Genomic DNA, 19,784 nt, shown 5'->3' with positions numbered 1-19,784 from the left:
GTCTTCAACCCAGCGTGACCCCTGCCCAGGCCTGTCCCCCGGGGCGGGCTCCTTGCCGGCACCGCCGGGTGCCCCCGGCTCCTCTCCCTGCGCCTCCCGCTCTGCAGGTGCAGGGCGACCCGGGGAGGGCGAGGGGCTGCCCTGGGGGGGTCTGTCCGGCCACAGGGCCAAGCTCCCCGCGGGGCCACCTGCCCCCGTGAGCGACACGGCAGAATTATGCACGTCACGGCGAGCGCCCAGGGAAAACCATAAATCCCGAGGATATACGAGGGCGCTCTCCCTGGCTGTGTTCGACAGAGACACCGAATTCAATTTCCTTCGGAGAGCTCTAAATCCCCAGCCGTCACCGCGGGGAGGCTGCGGCCTTCCCCGGCACCCTCCGCCCCGGCACCCGGTCCTGCCCCGGGGGTCCCCCGGCGCCCCGCACCGTGGCACAGCCACTGGGCTGCGAGGGCTGGGGGGTTCTTTTGGGGAGCCCAGGATATCCCCCGAGGCTAGTCATGTCCCCGCAAGCCAGCGGCCATGGCCCCATCCCGGCCTCCCCTCCCCAGGAGTTGGTTTCTGAAGGGTCTGCAGCAAGGGGAAACGCAGCCCAGAGCAAGGCCCAGAGCTGGAACCGCTCAGCCCCGGCGCTGCAGGCACTGCAGGGCTGTACCCCCTCCAAAGATCCCCCCATTTCATGGCTACAACACACCCGATGTCACCCTGCAAAGTTTCGACCCCATCCCCACACCCACCCATGCTTTCTGCCCGCTGGGACCCCGCACCACATTGCACCGGGGCTGCATCTCCCCGGCTCCAACCACGTCCCCCCGGCCCTGCGGGAGAGCTGTGCCATGGAGGGGACGGCACGGGCACCGGGGACCCCGGGGGCACCACTGCGACGGGGAGCGGGGAGACCCGGGGAGCGGCTGGGCGGGCGCCAGGCCCCGCGTCGCTGCACGGCTGCGGCGCTCGGCAGAGGAGAGCCGGTGAGATCAGCGCTGGGCGCCCGCCAAGGCTCGGCTCACAGGCGCCATTCAGCCCCCCGGCCCTGCCTGCCACCGCCACCCTGAAAGGCGGCCATTCTCCACCCCGTGGGGTGCCGGGGGGAGGCCAGGTGGGAGCCTGGGACCCCCCCTCGCTGCCATGAAGGGCGCTCTGTGCTCCAGCCCCGCAGCCCCACGGCCCGGCCCGGCGACGCATGCGAACGCCCGGGGGGGGAAAACGTGGCGCGGGGGCTGCACCGGCTGGCAGCGGCGTGGCGTGCGGGGCGGCCGAGGCAGTGCATTACCCTTGCGACTCCGGCGCCGCAATAACACTGTACCTCCGGGCGCCTCCAGGTTTTAATTGAATGTCAAATGTAATTTGGGGAAGGCGCGGGAGTTCACGCTCTCGCCCTTGCAGCCGGTCGCTGTGCCGGTCCGCGGAGAGGTGGCTAGCGGCTCAGTGCCGAGCGTGCCAGGTCTGCAGGAACCCCCTTTGCAGCACCCGGTCCAGCATCCTCTCTTTGAGGCGTGCTCGGCACCGCTGACCCCCACCAAACCCCCCGAGAAGCAAAGGGACGGAGCGCTCTCCAGCCCCGTGGCACCGGCTGCTCCCCAGGCGGCCCCAGCACACGGCGGGTGTCAGCCCCTGCGACACCCCTGGGTGCCCTGGGCGGAGAACCAGCCAGGCTGAGCCCAGGGATGGCACCTGAACCCAGCACTGAGCTCTTCGTCGTCCATGCAGAGTTGCATTTCAAGGGAGAAAAAAAAGGAAGAAAAAAACCCAAATAAAATCAGCTCAAGCAGCTCCCCTTAGGATGAGGCGATTTATAACCCTGCAGCTGTAACGGACCGGGGATTTAGTCGGGGGATCTGCCCGTAATGACATTTAGTTCCTGGAATAAATGCTAAAGCCCAATGAAATTATATATACACCCGCAGCCCATCACCACCACCTAATCTGCTGGATAAAGACCCCGCGGCACAGCTAAGTTGGGGATTGCTCCTCCCCGTTCATCACTCGGGGCTGGTGCAGGAGAAACATCTGGCCAGATGTGCCCCCAAACCCCTGCATCACCTCGCTGGGCTCGGCAGAGGTGTCCCACGGGGCGAAGGGAGCGCTCGGGCGAGGCGGCTCCCTGCCACCGGCACCCCGACCCTGGCACCCGGGGCACGGGCGAGCACGGCTGCTTTATCTTCACTTGAGGTTCCTGCAATTCCGTAACAAGCAAATGGCTTCATTCCGCCTGGTTAACAGCGCGGCCACGCCGTGCCGCCGTGCCGTGACATCCTGCCTGGAATAACAAGCGCCCGGGCTGCAGCAGTCAAGGGTAATTTGCCACGGGAAAGGGTCATTTTACCTGCAAATTGTTTTCCACGTCTCCACCAATGCAGAGTGACAGGGCTCCTGCTCCGGGCTCGCAGTGCGGCGAGCAGCAGCCCTGTGCCGGGAAGGCGGCGAGCGAGGCCCCGGGGCAGCGCAGGCTGTGCCAGAGCAGCCATGGCAAAGAGCCGGGGCCGGCGCGGCGGAGAGCGGCACTAACCCGGCCGGCCAGGCCGCAGCCAGGGCAGAGCGAGCTGCAGCTCCGCTGAGCCTGACCATCGCTCGGGTGAGCTGCACCTGGAGCTGGGAGCGTGCACAGGATTTACACTTTGCACGGATTCCCTGCTCCGTGCGCAGTGCTCAGCTTGCACTCTCCTGCCCTGGGAAGCGTGCACAGGCAGGATTCACCCATTGCACGGCTTCTCTGCTCCGTGCACAGCACCCAGATTGCACCGTCTGGCGCTGGGGAGCGTGCACAGGCAGGATTCACCCATTGCACGTGCCTGCTCCAGGCACAGCACCCAGTTTGCACCCTGCTGCCACGGGGAGCATGCATGGGAAGGATTTGCCCTTTGCATGGCTTTGCTGCTCCGTGCACAGCACCCCGGGGAAGCACGCACAGAGCAGGGGACCCATTCCCGGGGCTCCCCCTGCACCCCACTCACCGTGCGGGACCTCGGACAGGTTGAAATCATTGGCATTCGCAGAATGCAGGTCAGTGGGGCAGCAGTCGCTGGCGGCTGGCGGCGGGGCGGGCGTGCGGGCGGCATGCCGCGTGCCGTTGCGCCGGGGTGCCGGCGGGCTCTCCGCCTGGCAGCTGCAGCCGGCGTGGGTGAAGCCGCAGCGGCGGGCACCGGGTGCCTGCAGACACTCCTCCAGCCAGCGGCAGAGCACGCTGCAGGTGAACTGGCTGGAGTTGTTGTTGTTGATGAGCAGCACCTCCACGAAACGAAACTCCAGGGCTTGGGGGGCCAGGAGGCGGGGGGCCGCCTCGGGCTCGGCCGCCAGACACAGCTGCACGAAGTTCTTGTCGAAATGGAGGAAGGTGAAGGGCCCCGCGCCCTCGCACAGCTCCAGCTCGGCTTCCTCCTCCTCTTCCTCCTCCGGTCGCTGCTGGGCGGGCAGGGGGCTGGCAGCCTCGCCGCGGGGGTCGCAGGTGTAGTTGGCCAGGTAGTGGTCGAGCGGCAGCACCATGGGCGAGAAGTGGGTGCAGACCTGCTCCTCCCGGTTGAAGCGGAGGTAGAGCGAGTACTTGGTGGGGTCGGGGTTCTCCAGGGTCCAGGAGCAGCCGGAGGAGATGGTGGGGAAAAGGTCCTTGAGGGAGAAGGAGCCGTAGAGGACGCCGGAGGCCAGAGCGGAGCAGGCGCTGGGAGCCGGGTCGAAGCCCCGCGTGAGCCACAGGAGAGACGATATCACAGCCAGTAAGAGGGGACCAGCAGCGGTCATCCTATGGCATTTGCCCTGCGGGAGAGACAGACGGACAGACGGACAGACAGATGCTTACCGGGAGGCACGCCGCTGTGGGTTCCCCACTGTGCCTGGGGGGGGTGTGCAGAGCTGGTACGGGGGGTTCAGCGCCCTGCACCAAGCCCCCGCTGGCATGGGAGCAGCGTCCCAGCCGGTCCACGTCCCCATCTGCCACCTTGCAGGCGGGGGACTGCCATCAGAGACCCCTGACCCGTCGCCCGGGCTGTGCCAAGGCAGCCCCTGGGCTGGGGATCGTGCAGCACGGACTGGGGGCTTTGCCCCAAAACCACCAGAGGAGAGACCCGGCTCCCATCCCCCAGCCGGCAGACCCCCACCGCAGCGACCCCCCTGCCCTCGGCTCACCCGCCGGACCCGGCCAAGCACAACCTGGGCAAGGAGCCACCAAACAGCTTCTGCCCAGACGGGGCTATAAAAAGCCTCGTAGCTATTGCTGGTGCCCTGGAGCACCGCGGGGACAGGCCGGCTGCTCAGCAGAGGAGCCTGGGGTGATGTGCTGGGTGTGCACGGGCACCCCGACAGCGTGGTGTCCCCCCACCTGCCACGAGAGCCCGGCACGGGGCGAGCAATCGTTGAAGTACGTATTTCTTGGACACCATGCTGGGTATGCAGCAGCATCACCATGAATAGCTTTTTAATAACTCATTAATAAAATAATGCACGCGGTGGCCTTATTAAGGGGGACCGGAGCGTGGCTCTACAGAGGCCAAGGCCACCGCGCGCGTGCCGACACCGCTCTGCCGGGCCAGCCTGCGCCCGGGGCAGCGGCAGCGAGGGGACAGCCCCAGGGATGGCGGGGGACATTCAGGAGGCGGCCGCAGGGCACGGATGACATTCCAGAGGTTGATTCCCAAAATCATCGAGGTCCCCGCTCCCCTCCATCCCATGCATGGGGGATGCCAAGCGCTCGGCATGACACAGGGTGCTCTTCTCCATCCCCAAACAACATCTCCTGCTCCCAAAACACCCCTGGCCGAGGCCTCAGTACTGGGGCATCCCCCTGCTCATCGGGGAGGGAGCCTGAGCCTTGGCCGAGCCTGCGCTGAAGCCACGACGGGCACATTAGAGAGCTAAAAATAACCCGGCTTTCATGCAACAGGCTGGCACTGGCTCCCGCCACCCCGGCGGCGTGGGGGCTCGGTGCCGGCTGCTGGCCCCACCAGCGGCATGCAGGCACGGGGAGAAAGGAGCCGGGATGGAGCCAGCGGGAGCAGCCAGGCTTGGGGTGGGATCCAGGCAGGATCAGCAAGGAGATCTGGGGCAAAAGAAACCCCCACTTTCCTGCAGCCACTTCCACCCCCGGGGGACCCTGGGGAATTCAACAGGAGACCCCCCCCCAGCAGCAGGGAGCCAAGGGGGGGCTGGAGCAGGGACCCCCACTGGCATCCCCCACCGATGCTCCTCAAGCACCCAGCAAGGACCTGGGGTCCCCCGGAGCATCACGGCCCTCCACTGCTCTGGGAGAGCTGGGGAGAGGAGGAGGAGGAGGCGGCAGAGGAGGAGGAAGAGGAGGTCAGGCAGGGACACGCTGCCGCTCTGCAGCGAGCTCCGGGGGCTCCCGCAGCCTGGCAGGGACACAAGATGGTGCTTGCTTCCCTCGCCCTTCGGATGCTCCAGCACCGCCATCCACCCGTCCCTCCTTCCCGGCTCCTGCCGGTGCCCAGCCTGCCTGCGCGGCTGCTGCTGGGGCAAACCGGCTCCTGGAAACCTCAGCGGGGACAGGCACGGCCGGGCAGCCCACTGCGTTTTAAACACGGTGCCGTGCAAGACCCAGGTGCTCCAGACCGCGGGAACCCTCCCCCCCACTCTAAAACCCCACCGGGGCCGGGGCTGCGGCTGCCCGAGAGCCCGGCATCGCACCGTAGCCGCTACCGAAGGCCGGGGCTCGTTAAGAGCAGATCAAATCTGATACAGCTAGTTCAGCACCAGCTCCGCTCCCTGCAGCGCTTGCTGTTGCTGCTGCAGTGAAAATATTTCATTGAGCTGCAAGCTGGGCCCGAGAAGATATTTAACATCTGGGGCACCGAGTCACCCGGCGGGAGCTGCCACGTGGCTCGAGGAGGGGCCACCGTCACCCCTACCTGGCACTGCGGCGAGGACCTCGCGCCCTGCGGCGTCGCCGTCGGTGTGCTCCGGCAAGGGCGAGCCCAGCCTCGCCGGGATGCCAGGGCACGGCCCCGCTGCCCATCGCCCCTCTGCCTCCGAAACAGCTTGGGTCCACGCGAAAGGAACTGCCTGGCACCGGCACCGGCATCCCGGCACTGGCATCTGCATCCCGGCACCGCCAGCAAAGCCTGCCGACGGGGGGACGCCAGCTGCCCCCAGTGACCCGCCGCACCAACCGCCTTGCTGGGCTGCTGCGGGAGTGGGTGCTGCTCCCCAGGGACAGGGATGGCACCCGGAGCACGGCTGGCACAGGCTGGCACGCTCGCCCGCCGGAGCCACCTGCTCCAGCCCCTTCCATTTTCCTTTGTTCCCCGCCCGGGCGCAGGGAAGGGGGTGGGTTTTTAATTAAAGCTTTTAAAGAGCCATCACAGAGCCGGGAAGCGACCGTGGGGAAGCGACATCCCGGGTTCCCCATCCTCAGCAGTCGGAGCACGGTCCCTCTCCATCGCGGCTATCGCATCCCTCCTGGCTCCGGTAACCGGCAGGATCTGACCAGGGCTCGCCTCTCCCTCGCCAGCAGCCGCGGCACGGCAGGAGGAGGCACTGCTCCACGCCAGCCCTGCTTGCGCCGCACAAACAGGTTGCTTCCCTGAAGATGCTTCGCCCGAACGGGGATTTCGGCACGGACCCAGTCCAGCTCCATCCTCCCGGCTCCTGGCCATCGCACTTCTGCTCAGCCACGGCCGCCCCTCTCCGGCCAGGCAATGCCAGAAACAACCAACCAGCCCCAAAAGTGATAAACGGGCGGCACTAAACCTCGCTGGCATTAATAATCTGAGAAACGATTAATAGCAAAGTAAAGGAGATTTGGGTTTTAAGAGACACGGTTTTTAACCCGACAGTGTTCTTTTAATAGGCTGTAGAAAATCTACGATCCATGAGAATTCCTAACGCGAGGATGGCTCGGGACAAGGGCACGAGGGTAAGGAAGGGCCAGGCAGTCCTGGGTGTTGAACCACGGTGGGAACAGCCGTGGTCCCTGCTGAAAAGGAATGGCATCTGGGGAGGAGCCCCTGCGGCCACGGAACGGGCTCCATCCCACGGGAGCACATCCCTGCCTGCCTAGAGGTGATGCCGACGAACAAAGCGCCGTAACGAGCTCTTCCCGCCAGGAGAGTCCGCGACCCTCCAATTTCCAGGATCTTCACTAGCGGTTCAAAGGCATCCGGGAACTTCAAAGCCGCCTCCGCCACCTCCGTGCTCAGCCCTCACCGCTCTGCGCCCGTCCTCCCCCGGCACGACGGACCCCACCGAGCCCCTGCCTGGCCCTCGGCAGCACCCGGCAGCACCCGGCAGCACCGACACGGCCTCTCTGCCAACTAATTAACACTGTGAGCGTCACCGGGTGAAAGTAACTCCACTGACATCACAACCCCCAAAAACGTGGCTTCCTGCGAGGCGTGTGCGTGCACACGTGTGTGTGCACGCGTGGGCTCCCACACATGCACGCACAGGCGCTCGGCGGGGAGAGGGGTATCCGTGCCGCTTCCACCCGCCGTGGCACAATCCCCCCAGCGCCCGGGACCACGTTTCCCCCCTCCGCGCTCCCACATCTTCCCCTTCCCCGCGCACTCCCCCTCTCCCTCTGGCTTCCCCGGCGCGCTGCCACCACCTTTCCTGAAGCAGGCAGGCTGGCAGCAGCGCCAAGCCGTAATTAATGGTGCCGCTTTGCCAATCACTGGCTCAGCCTCGCTAGCACTGGCAAGCACAGGCCTTTTTATTTATTTTACTTAACTGCTGTTGGTAAAACTCCACTCCAAAAGCAAGGCCGAGAGACAGCACAGTGAAATCTCCTCCGGGATTAGGGATTACGCTTTGCCAGGGAACAGCGTGTGCTGCCTCCCCCTCTGCGGCTGCGGGGGTCCCTGGAGGCGAGCCCCCCCCCCCCCCGCAGCAGGGCACCCGCAAGGGCTGCAGCAGCCACAGCTGCTCCTGCCGCTCTCCCACGGCCTCTTCCAAGTAGTTTCCGTGTCGCCGGGATGCGGCTCCCTCTTCTCCATCAGCTCCATCCTGCCCTGGCACCGTCGGGCAAAGGGATGGGGGGGGCTGAGAGCCCCAGGAGGGCTCCAAAAGGGCGGGGTCCGTGTCCCAGCGGTGGCAGCAGGGGAGCGGCAGCCTGGATGTGTGCTCACGCTGGAGGGGGATTTTGTTTGTAACCCACAATTTCAGCCAGACCCACATCCACCAGGAGCCTCCAAGGTGCCCCGAGGAGCAGAAGGGGCTGGCTTCATCCTGCTCTTGGAGGACATCAAGAAGGAACAGACGGGACGAGAGCAGGGGGGACACGATGGCCCTCGCGAGCACCAAGGAGCTATGGAGCCTCTGATGTCTGGCAACCGAGCCATGTGGCCCAGAGCCAGCCCCGTCCCCATTAGAGGACAGCACCATGGTAGGAAATGAGTTTGCAGGGCCTCAGTCCAAATTCCCATGGAGAAGCATCGAGGCGTCGCAGCAGCCCAGCCCCGAGGGCTGTGCAAGGGCTGGACCAGGGCTAGCGGATCGTCCCATGGTCTGTGCGTCCATCCGTCCGAGCATCATCTTCCTCTGAGCAGGGGGGCACGGGGAGCCTGTCCTGCAGCCCCCGCCTAGCCTGGAGAGCGCCCACCCCGGAGCACAGAGACTTGGCAGCGATGGGAACGGCCCAGGTGAAGGAAAACCCATCTAATCCCGCTCCTCTGCGCGGGAGGTTGGTGCCAGGGCAGGGCTCTCCGCAGCTCATGAGCCCGCCGGGGAGGGCAGAGCCCACCGCAGCTCCCTGGGCACCTCTGGCCCGACGCCCATCACCGACATGGCAGAGGTGTCACGCCGGGCAGAAAAGCCGTGCTGCCGGAGGTCCTTGGAGGCATCGAGAAGAGCCGGAGGCAGCCAGGAAGAGCAGGCAGCATCTTCCCAGCCGGTGCTGGAGCACCTCTGCCACACAGCTGCCGGTCGGAGAGCAAGCCGCCCGCGGTGCCTGCTCCGTATCCGTTTCCCTCCAGCTCAGACAAAATTTGTAGGATCCCAGCTTCTTGCAAACTCCTCGGATGAAAGCGGGGTCTGGTGACAAGGCTTGACGAGCAGCCAGGCAGGCCTTGAAGAGGAGCCGCTGCCAGGCTCCGGGCTCCGGCACAGAGGGGCTGGCGCTGCCCCACGGCCAACTCCAGCATCTGCTGCCATCCGTGCCTCTGGTAACGAACCCCGCTGGGAAACGGGGCACCGAACCTCCCCGATGAGGGCGGCCGGAGGGCGGCCAGGCGATGGTGACGACAGCCGCGCCGCCCCGCTCCTCCCCACGGGTGCCCGGTGTGAGCCCCACGAGCCGGCTCCCTCCCGGTTCAGCCGCCACCACCTCCTTCGAGGAGGGAGAGGTCAGTCCCGAATAACCGCCCCGCCGCCCACCGGCGGCTCTCCCAGCGGCACGGCTCAGCGCCAGCCCCGCACCGCCGGCCCCACGCGTGCCCCAGCCATCGGCGGCGCCCGGCCAGAAACCCTGACCGGGTGCTCTGCCACAGCCCAGCCCGGCCGCCCCAGGGCCACCTCCCCACGTCACCGGCGGCCCCGGCTGCCGGGCGCCATCCAGCACAGGCGGTAGTGACATGACCTAGAAAAGCAAAGGGTTGTTCACACGCTGCGCTGCCGTGAGCCCCCGGCACCGACCATGCAGGCGTGGTGCACACGCACCCTCCATGCCGGACGGGGCTGCGGAAAATCTCCCCGTGCTTCAACAAGTGACCTGCGTGGGCACACGCGTGGGCACACGTGGCACCGCTCTTGCCACGAACCCCAAGGCTCGCAGGTCCCCTGGGAAGGGAAGAAGCTCCCCCGCTCCCCCCCAGATCTGGCTGCCACCTGCACGCTGCACGTGCCCGCGCTGGCACACGCTGGGCGCCCACGTGTGCCCTTGCTGCACCCCCATGGTCCCCGGGTGCCGCTCGCCCCAGCGGCACGGCCGTGGCACGAGGGCTCCCCGCAGCCCTCCAACGCTGGCAGCACCGAACAAAGCCCCGCGCAGCCGAGAGCTGCAAAACCTCTCGCCTGCTGCCGGGGCTCCACAAACACGCTTGCCCACCTGCCCCGGTGCGTGCCGATTCCCCGGGGCCCTGGCCAGGGGTGATGGCACGGGGCCAGTCCCGGCATGGGGAGACCAATCCACCGCGCACCCACGCGTGCCGGGCTGGCAGCACACGTGTGCCCACGCTGGGGCTAGCGGGGATGACAGCAGGCAGCCTGGCACCCGTGGCCTTGCCGTATGACACACCACGGCACCGCAGTGCCACATGTGTGCCCAACGACACGCGTGTGCCCACCTACACGCGTGCAGCTCCTCTACCACGGGGCTGCCGGAGCCCTGGCGCTGCTTGCGGGAGGGGGGGAACCGGCACCCCCCGGGGGGGGGCACACACACCGGCAGCCCCGGAGGAGGACCGGCAGCCCCGGGCACGCCGCTACTCGCAGCCAGCCCCGCTGCCGAGCCCGCCCTGCCGCCGCAGCCCCGCGTAACTTCCAGGCAGGGCCGGGGCCGCCCCGGGGATGCCGCTGCCCACACCGGGCACCGGGCACGGGGCACCCCCGGTACCGCGGCGCGGCTGCAACTGCCCGGCCCCGCAGCCCGCCGCCGGGGCAGGAAAGTTGGCCGGGGGTGGAGTGGGGGTGGCGGGGCGGGAGCGGGGGGGGGGCACAGCGGAACCGGGGCTCTGCCAACCGGCAGCACCGGCCGCCGCATCCCGCATCCCCGGCGAGTTGCCGCCCCCGCTGCGCCGCGGAGGGAGGGGGGGGGGGGGAGCGGAACGCACCGCACCCCGGGGCTCGGTGCACCGGGAAGGAAAGGGGGTGTCGGTGCGCCGGCGGGGGGGGGGGGGGGGGGGGGGAGGCGGATGGTCGGTGCACCGCGGGGGGGGATCCCCGTTCCCCCCGCCGCCGCCCTTACCTGCGCTCCGTCAGCAGCGCGTGTAGCCCCGGCGCGGCGCGGCGTGCAGCGGGCTGGCCATCCCCGAGCGGCGGCAACGGCGGCGGCAGCCGGTGCCCGGGCGCGCCCGGGGGAGAGCGGCGGCGCGCGGGGCCGGGAGCGGGCGCGCGGCGCGCCGGGCCCCGGTGGCGGCGGCGGGAGCGGGAGCGGGGAGGGGGGGGCGGCGGCGGCGGCGGCGCGCACGGCTCGGGCACTTGCTGCATGCGCGGGGCGGTGTGACAGCACCGGGCATGGCGGGGAGCCTGCGCGGCGGCGGGGCCGCCTTAAGGAGGCCGGGGGCGGGGGGGGAGGGGGGGGTAAGGGGGGGGCACGGGGGATGGGGGTGGGAAGGTGACCCCCGGGATGCTGCGGGCGGGGGGGGGGGGGGGGGGGGGGGGGCCGTGCATGCAACGCGGGCGGAGGGCTGCGCGCGAGTGGCTGTGGTGTGCACACGCACACGAGTGTTGTGCTTCTGGTTGGGGGGAGGGCACGCGGGGTGCGGGCGTGTGGATGGCGTGTGGCCGCACACGCGTGAAGCGGTTCGCGCGTGCAAAGGCGTGGGTTGCGTCTGCGTGTGCATGGCGTGTTCATGCGTGCACACAAGTGGTCTGTTCGTGCTTGCCGACGCGTGGGCAGTGCACGCGTGCACACCGGTGGGTGCTGGGGCGTGCACACACACACGTGCGTGGCACACCCCTGTGCAGGGTACACGTGCTCCCTGCCAGCGGCTGTGTTGCACACACGTGCAGGCCTTGGCATGTTTTGCAGGGAGAGCTGTGGGGTGCAGCGGGGTTTGGGATGCAGGAGACATGGAGCATCAGCACCAGGTGAGAAACGGGGCTGGCACACCCCATGTTTGCACAAATGTGGCACAAATGTGTGTGACACGGAGGATGTCAGACTCTCAGAGCCACGGTGGTGGTTGGGGAGCCTGCAGAACTGCAGTTTCACGTGTGAAGGCCGTGCCCGGATGCGATAAACCTGAACGTCTTGGTGGTCCACGGGCAACCGAGAGCAGCCTGCGCAGAGGCTCCACTGCAGCCCGGATCCTGCCCAGGGCAGAGCCCGCCAGGAACGCGGGGAGCTCTGCCTTGGAGGGGATGGGGCGTCACCGCCACCGAGCCCCAGCCCCGCAGCAAAGCACCCAGCAGGATGTAGCACAGCCTCGCTGCCGTGCTGCGGGAGCAGTGCAGCTGAAAACACGGCGTGTTCCCATTGCCCGCCTGTCCACCTCTGCTAGCCGCATCCTGCCCGGCACTGCACGTGATGCACGCAGCCCTGGGGGTACGCAGATCTCCCGGTGGCCCCCCTCGGTCTCCATCTGGGGCCAGGCACAACAGAAGCAGAAGCCTGGGAGCAGGAGGCACCACTAGGACCACTGCTCAGCGCCCTGGGGATCTGCAGCTCAGCGCCAGCCTTACTCCAGTCTGGCACCGCTGGAAGTGCAGGGTCGCATCCGAGACCTTTGTACAATTCAGCTCCCTCCCTTCCCGGTGTTCCCTTTCCCCAGTCCTCCCCACAGCCTGCCAGTGCCTGCGCTGGTGTCCCCAGACAGACACTCATCCCCTCCGGGTGAAGGCTGAAGGAAAGCACACCAGCTTTTCAGGCTGTGCTTTAGCCCAGGGAGAAAAGCTTCACTAGCTCAAACATAACTGGAGGATATTCCAGAACCCGTCTCTGTAAATACAGATCATTGCAGCAGCTGCAGCTCAGCACAAGGGTGATCCCAAAGCCGTGGCTCTCTGGGTCACACTCTCAGCTTCCCACGAGGTATTTGCTCCCGCAGCTGAATAGGTCTGCACGTTTGATATACTTCCAAATTTCCAAACGCATTGCTTGTCACCAGCTACTGCTGCCCTGCGGGCGATGCGGGATGCGATGCAGGATGCGATGCAGGATGCAACGCAAGATGCGATGCAGGATGCGCTGCCTGCGCGTCACCCGTGGGCTCTGCCGTGGCCCCAGTACCGGCTGTGGCGCGGCCTGGCTTGCATCGCTCTGTTCTGCAAGAGCCTCGTGTCACCAGGCCTGGCCACAGCCCGTGGTCGTGCACGTCACATCACCCCGTGCCTGCTGCTGCCCTTCCAACAAGGGTGTCACTTCCAGCCTCCGCGTCACCCCCCTGCCCCAGGATCCCCCCTGCTGCAGGCAGCATCCCCAAAACTCTCCTCTGCCCCGGGTGGGACGCTGTTCGTGGCAAGGAGGGGCCGGAGGGCTCCAGCGCTGGGGCAGGGGGGCAAACTGCAGGAGCCGGAGGCACCCACTGTTACCAGGACAACTGGGTGCTCTCTGTAACTGCTTGTTGCTGCTGCATCCCTGCAAACCTTCCCCCAGCCGCAGCATGAGCTCCGCTGCCAGCCGTGCCCCCAGCCCAAAGCAAAGCAGGAGGGGTGCTCAGCCACCCCCCCCCCCGGCCAGGCAGTGCTCAGGAAGGTGCTGGAGACCCCCCAGCCAAAACTAACCATCTCCCTGGCTGATCGGTGCGAGCACCCGGAGTCCCTGGCATCCTCCTCACCCCTGTGAAGTGCTGGGACGCGGGGAAAACGCTGATCAGGGCTCTCGGCCTCAGCGGTGCCCACGGATTCGGGGGGGCTGGGTGTCAGCGCAAGCAGAGCAGCTCGCAGGGCATAATTAGAGCAGTGCCCGCGTGCGCGGAGGTCGTAACACCAGGGCTTTGCCTGCTGGATGGGAATTAGACCTACCCATTAAGGCAATAATAACCCGCCAGGTTGACACAGGGTCCCCGGTGCCGCCACGATCATTATGCAGGCGCTGCCGCCGCGGCTAACAGCATCCGCCGGCGCGGGCACGGGTACTGCCGGGACAGCCAGCGCTGCGCAGGGACTGGCTGAGGCCCCCCCCCCGCCGGCCAGGGGCTCCCGAGGCACCCGGCCCGATTGCCTTTCCGACACGAGGTTTTTATTTCCCCTTCATTTGGCACAGAAATCAGGGACAGGGGAGAGTCACCGAGGTGGCAGCTACTCCGTGCCTGGCCCTGGATGAGGATTCAGGGAAGAGATCGAGTCCAGCTCCCGGCCAGGGGATGTGGGGATGCTACAAGCAGCCCCCAAGCTCCCGTGGCCCCCGATGGGCCCGATCCCCAGGGCTCCTCTCCCCCGAGCAGCAGCTTTTCAGAAAGGCTTAGCAGGAGCATCTCGGCTCAAACCACGGGGCGAGACGGGAGCAGAAGGCAGCCCCCGAGAAGCCGGTAACTGCGGCCGCCTGTCTGAATCGCTTCCCATAAACTTTGCTATGAATTGCTCCAGTGGAAAAACAAAAGCAGCGATAAACAGGAAAGTTTGGTTTGCAAGATAATCCGCTCTAATGGGAAGAGGCAGTAAGCGCCGGCGGAGGAGCCTTCACCAGTCGCTTGGTGCCCGTCACTGGGATGGAACGGACCAGCCCTGAACCAGCTGCCCGTGGCCGCTGCTCCCCTCCGAGGTACCTTCACGTGAGGTTTTCTGCTGGTGGCGGCAGGGAGAAAAGCAAAGGAAAGGAGCGAGGGAAGCCCGTGCGATGAGCAGAAGAGGAAGGGTATGAATAAGCTCTGAAATAAATTTCACTTTGGGGTTTGTCCTCGACCGAGGAGCGCTGCCGCGGACATGCAGCCAACAGCCGATCCCAAGCGGCTCCCAGACCTACGGATGCGGCCAACGTGCCCGGGAAGATGGGTTTCAGCTCAGGGTCTTCATCTTGATTTTTCCAGGCACTTTGTGCGCTGAAGGACAGACCGGGGCTGATCCGTGTCCGTCTGCACCAACACAGAGATGATGCTTTGGCATGAGGCAGGGCAGCGTGAAGGACTCGAGGCGCTGGGCCAGGCATACTGGGGAGAGTTTCTGGGAGAAACTGGGAGAGTTTCTGCCAGGTGAGGGTGCAGAGCTGCCTCCTGGACCTGTGGGATCAAGGGACGAGCACAGCATCGATGGGGAGCCAGCACGTGGGACACCTTGCACCTCCAGGTCTCCACGCACCAGAAAGCATCCCTGCTCCATCCCAGGGCTTCGGCGAGGATAAATCCCCGTGGATCCCAGTGTGCTGGGAGATCCTCCCTGAACCAGAGCAGCTTGGCGAGGAACGAGCTCATCCCCAGCCCTGCCCGTTCGCACCGCAGGGCTGCCCGCAGCCTCCAGCCACCGGAGCCATTTCGCTGCCCGAAGCGGCAGCAGTAGCTGGATCGCGTCTGCACACAAGCAACCGCTCAAGAGCAAGAAGCTTTGCATAAATATTCATCTCGATTAATATACATGAGGGCTGCAGAAAGCCCGGCTGAAGCCGTCGGCGGGGATGTTATCTCCACTGCTCAGTCTTGCAGGAGCGCGGTGTTCAACGCCGACACCTGATGGGTTTTCACAGCAGGAAAACCCAGAGGTTGGATGTTGGGAAGCCACTCAGCCACGTCCCCTGTCCCCTTCTCAGCAGGGGGGGTGGTATCTCCGGGGCCTCTCCCCCCAGAGGGCTGGAGTCCCAGTGCCTCCCAGTAAGCTGTGAGCTGGGATGCGGAGGCTGCGGTAGACGAGGGCAATGCTGGGCTGCACCTGAGCAAAGCTGCCCCGGCCCCCCCTTGTTTCAGGTGCTGTGCGCTTTGCACCCCCCCGTGAGAGCCCTGCAGAGCACAGGGACCGCAGCCGCAGGTGGTGGCATCGGGGACACCGTGCCAGCGCTCCCCACCCCTGGAGCGTGCAGGGAGATGGAGCCAGATATTTTCAGCTCCCGCCACAGGGGAAACCGAGGCAAAAGGACAGGCCCAGGGCTGTCGGGGGAGGCGGTGGCAGAGGCAGCAGCTCGGTCCCGGCCCCATGGGAGCCGTGGCGCGGTGATGCCGGCAGGGCCAGGTTACGCGTGGCTCCTCCGAGACCCTGCCTTTGTCACTCTGCCAGCAACCCGGGGCATAAACAAGTGCCTGACATTTCCGCGCTGCGCCAGGCCCCTTGGATAAAAGCAGAACATAATTAGCAAATTAATCAGGAGACAATAGCCAGGGATCTAACGCTGCCGAGCTGTCATTAGCTCCGTGCAGAGCTGACCCTGGGCACGTTCGGGGCCAGGCAAGCCGGGGTCAGCCGCGCTCGGGAAAGGGGCAGCCACGGTCCCCGCGTCCCCACCGCGCTCGCGGCCCCTGCCACGTCCCCGTTGCCTTTGCACCCGTGGCAGCCGGCGGGCAGGAGGGGTGCCTGGCATTTCGTGCCCCGTCAGGAGCCTGGGAATGAAACCTTCAAAGGGCAGCGCCTTCCCTCGCTCTCAGGACATTTAAAAAGCCTGAATCGCAGCAAATTTGCATTCAGCTTATTAGACGCCCTGCAAATACGGCGAACCTCGTTCAAACACATTTCAGTGATAAAATGATATTGACTCTGAGTAATTAAAAATCATTTCCATATTCAAATACGGCTGATTGAGGAGAAATGGCTTCCTTTTAATTGCCTGGAGGGGAATTATCAACTTTTGGAGCGCGCAACCCAGCAAATGCATCTTCACTTGGCAGCTTGCGAAAGACCCATGGAGGAGGAGGAGGAGGAGGAGAGGAGGAGGAGGAAGAGGAGGTGTAGGAAGAGGAGGAGGAGGAGGTGTAGGAGGGCTGGCGTGCAGGCAGCGTGCAGGGCGACGCTGCGACTGGCGAGGCCGAGGAGCCGGGCAGACCCTGCCGCTCGCAAGAAGCTCTTCCCGCGCACGCCTGCCTGGTCCTCGACCCTCAAACGATGCCCTCCGTCCTCCCCCCTCGTCCTCGGGGTCTTCCCAGGGACACGTGGCCTCCCAGCCCCCGTGGCTGCAGGGTTGCAGGCTGTGCCAGGCTGGGGGCTCCGGGTAGCCCCAGCTGCTGCCCGCTGCTCGGGACGGGGGGCTCTGGGCGAGCTTGGAGCAGCCCTGACCCTGCACGAGCCCGCGGCAGCGGGAAGGGCAGGGACGTACCCCAGCGCTGGCGACGGCCCCATCTTGGTCATTTGTGAGCGCTGGGAGAGCCCCCAGAGGCTGTTTCGTCATCAACCCCCCCTCTCCAACCCCCCCCCCCCAATGCAGCCGAGCTGCCACCAGCACAGCCCCCCCCTTGCACCCTCAGCCACCCAGATGCCACCACGCTGTCACCACCATCCATGTCCCCAGAGCACTGGGTGGGACAGCGAGGGTCCCTGGGCGTGGAGCTCTTCGGGCCACATTTCGGAGCCCCTCCAGCACCCCCCACCCCCCCCCACATGATTTTGGCCTCCACTCAGTTTCCTAGGGAAACCAGGCTGCAGCTCCGCTCAGCCTCCGCACACGTGGGCGTGCACGGGGGACGTGGGTGTGCACGGGGATATGGGTGCCCCACACCCTCCATCTCCCCCCCCCATCTCGGTGTGGTGCAGAGCACGAAGCCTCCCAAATGCCCGAGGCAGGGCCAGAGCGGAGCAGAGCAGCAGGTCCTGGGTGCCCCCGTAGCGGGGTCCCTGGGGATGACGCAGGTCCCGCACCATGAGGATGCTCCCTGCTGCCCTGGCCAGCCCCAGCCCTTAGGGCCCGGCCGGGAGTGCTCAGCACCCAGCAGAATTGGGTCTGGCGTGCCCAGAGCTCCGTGTGTGGCAGGAGGAGGGCTCAGCCCCGGCTCTGCCCGTGCCCCAGTGGCACGCATCCTGTTCCCCGGCAGCATGGCCATTTCCATGCTCCATTGCCCTTCGAACAGATTCAGAAGTGCACTCACTTTGCTCTCATCGATCCCCTCTCGCCCGGAGCTGTGGCTTGCTCCGTGGGGACAGACCACAGCGGTGCAAAGCCCTTGCCCTGTGTGCCCAGCTATAGGGAACACGCAAACCCCCGCACATCCATGCACCCCACGCCAGGCACGGATGTGCAGCACCTCGACGTGCATCCAGAGCCTGGTGCTGGGCCGGGGAGGCTGCAGTGGGAGAAGGGAGGAAGGGAAGGCAAGAATGGAGGTCAGCCCTGCACCCCCCCAGCACAGCCCTGCACCCCCCCAACACAGCTCTGCACCCCCCCCAGCACAGCCCTGCACCCCCCATAACAGCCCTGCACCCCCCCAGCACAGCCCTGCACCCCCCCAACACAGCTCTGCACCCCCCCCAGCACAGCCCTGCACCCCCCATAACAGCCCTGCACCCCCCCAGCACAGCCCTGCACCCTCCCAACACAGCCCTGCACCCCCCAGATCAGCCCTGCACCCCCCAACACAGCCCTGCACCCCCCCAGCACAGCCCTGCACCCTCCCAACACAGCCCTGCACCCCCCAGATCAGCCCTGCACCCCCCTGCTCTGCCAGAGCCGCTCTGCCTCAGCCCCACGCTTTACAAGCACCCACGCGTCTCCTGCTCCTCCGAGTGAACTCCTAGCCCCAGATTCCGGAAAGGGCACGGCCGTTAGCACCAAACAGGGCCGTCGCGTCCGATTCCCCCGCAGCCTCTGCAACAAATACACCCAAAGGGACCGTCGGCGGGCGAGAAGCCCCCTCCCCGATCAGAGGGCAGAGGAAGAGGCAGAAGCCTTCTCGGAGAGCAGAGGTGCAGGCAGGGGGTCGTGCTGCTCCAGCTTCCAGGCTGGCCCGCGGTCAGGCGTTCAGCTCACGCTGATGAATTTTCCAGCCAGAGTCGCCGTGATGGACCCGAGGAAGGTCCTTCCCTCCCCAGCATCGCTCCCGCTGCACAGCCGGTCAGACCGTACGACCCCGGGAAGTTTTTGGAAGTGGATTTTTTCTGTAACTCACAGTCAAAGGCGCTAAACGTGCTTGAAAAGCATCGGGGAGAGCCCGGTGTGCTCCCGCAGCTCCGTGAGCTGAGGTTTACAAGGGACGCCGTTCCTGAGAACGGGGATAAAGCAAAACGCGTGGGTACCACGGATCGCTGGCACGAGGCGCCGATTCCTTCCGTGGGGTTGCAGTCCCACATCCCCCACCCGGGTACCCCACAGCCCTGCTCCACGGAAGCACCGCGGTGGGAGCGGGGTCATGCCCAGAGGGACCCCCCGGCGCCGGGGGCCGTCTCACCCCGTGGGACGCTCACCCTGGCACCCGCTGCTTGGAAGGGAAAAATATTGAAGATAAAGCCGGAGTCAGAGGAATTAAAGAACCATAATTAAAGAAAATTTTGCAGCATGTTGAAGACAGAATAGGATCATTGTGTTTGCCTCCCACATCCCAGATGGATGCACGAGGGCTGCAGACAACGTTGGAGCGCGTGGAGAAGAGGAGAGGAAGGGAGTGAGCTAGACCGGGACGTGTGTGAGCAGAAATTGAATTTTTATCAGTTTCTGTGTAGATTGTGTTTATTCATCTGTCTCCTATCCATCTCCCCCTGCATCTCCCTATTTCTTTTACAAAATTACTTTCCTCCTTTGGCCTAATTTTGTTTGTACAGATAGCAGCTGCTTTCTTCCATTTCAGCATAAAAAATATCATCGTAAATGAGGTGCTCTATATCCCCGGCAGAAGTTTTAGCAGCTACCCAGAGCACATTAGCCTTTTGCTCCTGCAGGGCCGCATTTCCATCACAAAAAGCTAACGCTGGCTGCCTGCCCTTGCAGAAAAGGTTGCTGCCACCTCTGCCACAACGTGTGGCTGCGGGACCCTTGGGGTCATAGAAGATGGGTGAACTGCCCCAAAACCGGCCCAGGCCCCCAAGTGACACCCTCCTGCTGTGGGAGCAGCACCCTGCACCAGGTGGGTGCTGGTCCCAAGCGTTGGGTGCTGCCCAGCACCCAGGGGTGCTTCTGCCCGTACGACGCCGGGCTCGCTCTGCTGGTATTTATTAAGTGTCCTGCCACTGGAGATGAATGGAGTTGGGATCATCCAGAATACCAAGAAGGGCATTTTTTTCCCTGAGAGCTATTCTTGGCAGTACCTGTCACTCGGCGACTCCCCCTACGCCACCGGCCAAGCTGGCTTCTCCGGGAAGGTCGAGGAGAGATGCGCAGGCGGCAGCCCAGCTCGCAGGCA

At 65.5% G+C, this 19,784-nt stretch overlaps 1 protein-coding gene across 8 annotated transcripts in view; it reads right to left on the bottom strand.

The window, feature by feature from the left end:
• Positions 1-19,784, bottom strand: part of ADGRB2 (adhesion G protein-coupled receptor B2) — a 105,665-nt gene that overhangs the window by 17,234 nt on the left and 68,647 nt on the right. For 4 of the 8 annotated variants that reach the window (XM_054802514.1, XM_054802518.1, XM_054802519.1 and 1 more), the window contains exons 1-2: positions 10,847-11,092; positions 2,955-3,750 (exon numbers count right to left, since the gene is read on the bottom strand). In XM_054802514.1, the coding sequence (XP_054658489.1) occupies positions 2,955-3,735 (781 nt within the window). In that variant the 5' untranslated portion in view covers positions 3,736-3,750; positions 10,847-11,092. Of the gene's footprint in view, positions 1-2,954; positions 3,751-5,855; positions 6,168-7,152; positions 7,175-10,846; positions 11,093-19,784 lie in introns of those variants that run through there. The other 4 variants (XM_054802517.1, XM_054802521.1, XM_054802515.1 and 1 more) reach the window with 4 other exon arrangements.

This window comes from Grus americana, chromosome 23, assembly GCF_028858705.1.
Source record: "Grus americana isolate bGruAme1 chromosome 23, bGruAme1.mat, whole genome shotgun sequence".
Taxonomy (NCBI): domain Eukaryota; kingdom Metazoa; phylum Chordata; class Aves; order Gruiformes; family Gruidae; genus Grus; species Grus americana.
The sequence above is the reverse complement of the archived record's forward strand: the minus strand, read 5'-3'. Positions and strand labels throughout refer to the sequence as shown.